Source organism: Thamnophis sirtalis, unplaced genomic scaffold, assembly GCF_051295495.1.
Source record: "Thamnophis sirtalis isolate CommonGarterSnake01/CBP01778 unplaced genomic scaffold, rThaSir2_p1.2 scaffold_4, whole genome shotgun sequence".
Classification (NCBI taxonomy): Eukaryota; Metazoa; Chordata; class Lepidosauria; order Squamata; family Natricidae; genus Thamnophis; species Thamnophis sirtalis.
In genome coordinates, this window is record NW_028261384.1 from 111,111,533 (window position 1) to 111,116,831 (window position 5,299).

Below are 5,299 nucleotides of genomic sequence, written 5' to 3' on the forward strand. Positions count from 1 at the left end.
TGGCAGTATTAGCTTTTATTAACTTGTTAGCTTACATTAACTCAGTATTAGAGCTTCCGTAACTTTGCTTACAAAAGAAAGAAGAAAACAAGAATTACTAAAACGCAACCAAAAAGCTAAAAAAAAATTAGCTCTTCAGAGCCCTTTAAGTTTAAATTCAATGTCCCCACAAGGTCCAAAGTTAAAGATATCAACGGTAAAATGAAAAACACAGAAAGCCGATTTGAGTTGCAAGAAAGTCCAGAGATAAAAAGAGAAACAGAAAAATAAAAAATAATCCTTCAATTGGCAAAGCTTATACCCGCCCCTTTTCTCACTAGTCAGCCTTATTTTAAACTAAGTTTCCAAATTTAGAGTGTTCTCTTTCCAATAAAAAAAAAGATTTTAAAGCTGTCACCAAAACGACATGATCCTTATCCAGGTTATATGGGGCTGTCAGCAGTTTCAGTAGCCTTGCAGCTAGTCCGGGAATCACTGGCAAAGAGGGTTTTTCCTGGATCCCCAGAGACTTTGCGGGTGACTCTGGGACCACTGGGTCTCCCTCTACCTTTCACTGTCTCTTCAGAACAGCTTGGGTCCAAAAAGAACCATCCGGATGATCTGGTTTAGATGGACATTCAGGACCAGCCTGAAAGCCTGTCTTCACACTGCTAAGCCCTGTCTTCTTCCACGATTTAATACACTTTTGCGGAGCCATAACATAACAGTTGAAGAATGACAAGCTAACATGAATTGCGATGAAAAAGTGTGAACAGCCTAGAACCAAGAACCTGATGATGATTCGTGCACAAGTGTGACATGCAGGAGACAGCAGCTCTGTATCTGTACACAAGACGTCACAGTGCTAGCCACGCCCTCTGCACTGACCAGAGATGCTGCTATCTGCCCTGTATCTCTCTCCCACTGGATTCTTCAGGAAAGATTAACCCCTTCTACCATTAGAAGCAAAGACTTAAAACTTGCTTAGCTTATGTATATATTGCTGACCATCAGATTTACAGTGCAATTATTTTTTACATAACTTGGACAAACTCTTTAAAGGTTTTTTTGGCATTTTATATCTTAGATGCACTTATGTGAATTAATTAATAGTAATTTGGGCTATAAATATGGTTAAAAAACCATAAAATAAAAAATACTACTTTTTTTAAAAAAATGATAAATTTGAAGACAATTTTGCATGTTGTGGCAAATTATGATGTCTAGGAGTTTTTTCAATATTTTATTTGTTTTCAGCGCACCAAAATACATAGAAATTAGATAAAAATAATCAAACAGCTTTTTAGTCGCAGACCTGTATAATTAGTGATACAGAATATCTACTGAGTGACTTATTGAGTTCTACATTTTTCAGGAATAAAAGAAGTGTCTTCCTTTCTAACTTTTCTTATCCTTCTCTGAATAAGGTAGGTGAATGGAAAACAGAATACAAATAATGTGAAGAGTAAAAATAAAAACAACATTAAAAGAATTCATAAAAACCTCCAAAGTTGAGAAAGGACATATTTGATATTCTTATTTCTCATGCTATAGATGATTGGATTGAACAGGGGTGGAAGCAGGGCATAGAGAGCAGTTAATCCAATATCTAAAAGAGATGGAGTGTTAGAGGAAGGTTTCAGAATGGCAATGCACCCACTTAATACAAACATAAACACTACCGTAAGATGGGGAATACAAGTGGATAAGGCTTTTTGCCTTCCTTTTTCAGAAGGGATTCTTAACACTGTCTTGCATATTACTGCATAAGATACAACTATAAAAGTAAAACAACCTAATACAGCAATGACACTGGCAACAAGAATGCCAACCTCAAGTAGATTTAATCCAGAGCATGATAATTTTAGCAATTGTGGAACATCACAGAAGAATTGGTTGACGACATTTGAACAAAAAAGTATGGAAAAAGTGCCACTGGTATGCAACATTCCATAAAAAATACCTGTACCCCAAACTAGAAGAATTATTTCAGAACAGTGTTTCCAATTCATCACCATCTCATAATGTAATGGATTGCAAATGGCAACATACCGATCATATGCCATAACTGTCAGGAGGGCAAAATCAGAAGCTTCAAAGCAGAGAAAGAGAAATATCTGAGCAGCACAACCAAAGTAAGAGATTTGTCTGGTGTTCAAGAGAGAATTTATCATGGATTTGGGGACAATGACTGAAACAATAGCCATGTCCTGTAGAGCTAAATTCGTAAGAAAGAAATACATGGGGCTGTGCAGTCGATGGTCAAAAGCAACTGCAGAGATGATCAGAAGATTTGTTGTTACAGTTGCCAGATATAACACAAAGAAAAAGAAGAAATGCAAAAGCTGCAGATGCCGATGATTTGAGAATTCCAGAAGCAAAAAATAAGGCACTGTAGTTTGGTTCTCCATCTTTTATTTATGACAAGGCTGGCATTACTGCAAGGAAAGAAAGGAGAGAAATTCAGTTATATAACATTTTGGAGGTGGCATTTTAATATGTGGTGAGAATAGAAAACATCAAGAAACATAAAACATGGATGCAATGAACAGAGGTTCTGAAAACAGGGATGTAGGATGGGGATAGCAAAGCACACTGTTTCCCATTTTTACCCCTCTCCACTTCATGACCAATCATCAACCTGACATTTTTTCTACTTTCCTCTTTTCAGTTGTGTTATCAAATGCAGTGATCAAAACCATTGGCTGGGAGTACAACAAAGTTGGTTTAGGCACATTTTCATCAATGGAAGATTACTCTGAATAATCTGACCCATCATATTGTGTCTGCACTCCTACAGGATTGCGATAGTGTTGGAAAATTGGAGAAATCCAATGGATGATGCTTTGTGCTTCTGGGAGAAAATGAGTATAAATCTACACAAGAAATATAAAAATGATTTGCTATATCGCTTACTTGGAAATCTTGAGAACACACATTTCATTTTTGTATAATATGTCTTTGTGTGTTAAAAAAAGTGATGGCAATGCTTTTATTTCATTTTCCTTGCCAGATATTAGGCTAAAATAATAGCACAAAAAACCTTTAAACTAATACTTAAATACAAGATAATTAAACCTGTATTTAATAGCATAGTATTAAGTAGAAAATATAGCTTAAGCTACAACCTAACTGCTATTTTGATATCCACTTAATGATAAGTACACAATTATATCACTGTTAAATACATTTAATCTAAGGAGCTCAAATATCAGCAGAATAAATTAATAATCCCCTTGTCCAACAATCAGAAGCTAATGAAAACTCAGTTTGAAAAGGCAGTATCTCATCCAATATAAACCAAACACATTATTCTAGGGATTAGACAGAAAATGAGACACAACCTATTGCACCTTTTTAATCTGATATCTCACCATTTTTAACAATGTCGAAAGCCATATTACCATATGTTCAACAATAATACTTAACTTGATTAAAAACACAGAAATAAAAGCAAATTTTACTATGCATTTCTTCTTTTCATATACAGACAGATGATGAGATGCCTTTGCCAATGCTAATTAATCCATGTGGGATCAGTTCATGCATGAAGATTTGCTCCAAATTTCTGAAAATTATAACTGCTTTTTATTTTTCATAATTATCATGTGGAAAAGGTTAGGGTTAGAGTTACTTATAACAAAACAATAGTTATTCAAATCTATTTTCAACAATGAAAGAATATAGGAAATATTTGTTATGATCACAATCCCTTAAATGAAAGTTCAGTTTAAAAAAAACAGTCTCTGTTTCAATACATATCTATATTCCCTCTGAGAGACTTTCAATACAAAATGATGCAACCCAGTAAAAATATCATACACAACCTATCATGGCTCCGAAATACACAAGCTATTATGGCTCTGAAACCCTATATATCAATATTTTAAAAAATGTGAACCTATGTTTTCAATGATTGAAAAATGTTTAAAAAGAAACAATAAAAAAGACATTTAGAAATATTGCCATCCATTTCTTTTCTCCATGTCCATGGAAATTGTGAAATGATTTTTGGATGACAATTTTCCTATTAGAAAAATGTTTACCTATTCAATTCCATTTCATAATCATTTACACATATGAAGATGTGATATATATTTTTTTGCAAATTATAGAGTAAAAGGTAACAATACAAATATAGATATCTCTCCAGATTACAGTCTGATTCATAAAACAAATAATGTTAAAAAATGTCTTTCCTAAATAGCTTTTATATCACAAAACTACCTTATGCAATTATTTGATTCAATTATCTTAATTATGGAAGAGATATAAAGCTAACCTTGTTATTCCACACAAAAAATATTGAAATACTGTAAACACCAATTTGCTCCTTTTCTGTTCAACGTTCAATTCATGTGATTTATATGAGTCTATAGATTATTTATTCTATGCTTAAAAAGAGTGTTAAATATCTTACCATTAAGTCAATTCTATCCCACTAATTTTCATGTAGTGGAACATCTACAGTATCTACAGAGATTTCTATTCCAAATGTTTATTAACAACTGTTTTGTTTCCCTCAAGAGACTTGTTTGCAAAACTGACTTTTGCATGCTTCTTAACATAGTTAGCAAAAAAAATAACTGATTTCTCTGTGCTAATTAATGTAATTGTTAATTAAGAATGCAATAGATTCCCCCCAAATTCTCCAGGACTAATTATTATATTGCATAATTATATCTGAGCTTGTTAACAGAATTGGGGCTACAGTCATACAAACAAAACAAATTGTGAGAGGAAAAACATGTATCAGGTGAGAAGTAATCCCTGAACTATGTTTCATCACTTCTGATTCTCTTTCATCTCCAGCTTTCCTCTATTCTGCGCTGGTACACATGTGCGTGTTTGGCGGTTGGAGCTTGAACTAGATAAGCACACATCATTAATTCAAGGTTAAAAAATTTAACTCTTTCTGCAAATCAAAAAGGGCGAAAGCAGAAAACGTAGTCAAATGCCAATGGTTAAACCCCAAAACCAATGACATTTACGTGGGTATCCAAAAAGCAAGATAATTTTTGCACTGTTGAATTCCAATCCATATTTCTTTGAAGAGTGCATTTGACTGCCTGATTAGACTGAAAATACATACCTAAAACAGGTCTAATAGAATGTGATGCAATATAAGCCTACAGATTCTTATAAAATAACTATAATAGATTACATAATCTATAATAAATCCACATAATTTGGTAAAAAGCTCACTGAACAAGATACACAGCATATAAGATTTAGGAAGCGAGTTTCAAATATATATATATTTGAAGTGCATCCTTAATTTTAGATAGAAATATTCTTGTGAGTAAATTGAGAATTGATA

At 33.3% G+C, this 5,299-nt stretch overlaps 1 protein-coding gene across 1 annotated transcript; it reads right to left on the minus strand.

Moving 5' to 3' along the window:
* Nucleotides 1–1,472: 1,472 nt before the first annotated feature.
* Nucleotides 1,473–2,390, minus strand: LOC148046204 (olfactory receptor 14A16-like). Its single transcript, XM_087714577.1, has one exon. The coding sequence runs from the start codon at nucleotides 2,388–2,390 to the stop codon at nucleotides 1,473–1,475; it is 918 nt and encodes a 305-aa protein (XP_087570703.1).
* Nucleotides 2,391–5,299: the final 2,909 nt, after the last annotated feature.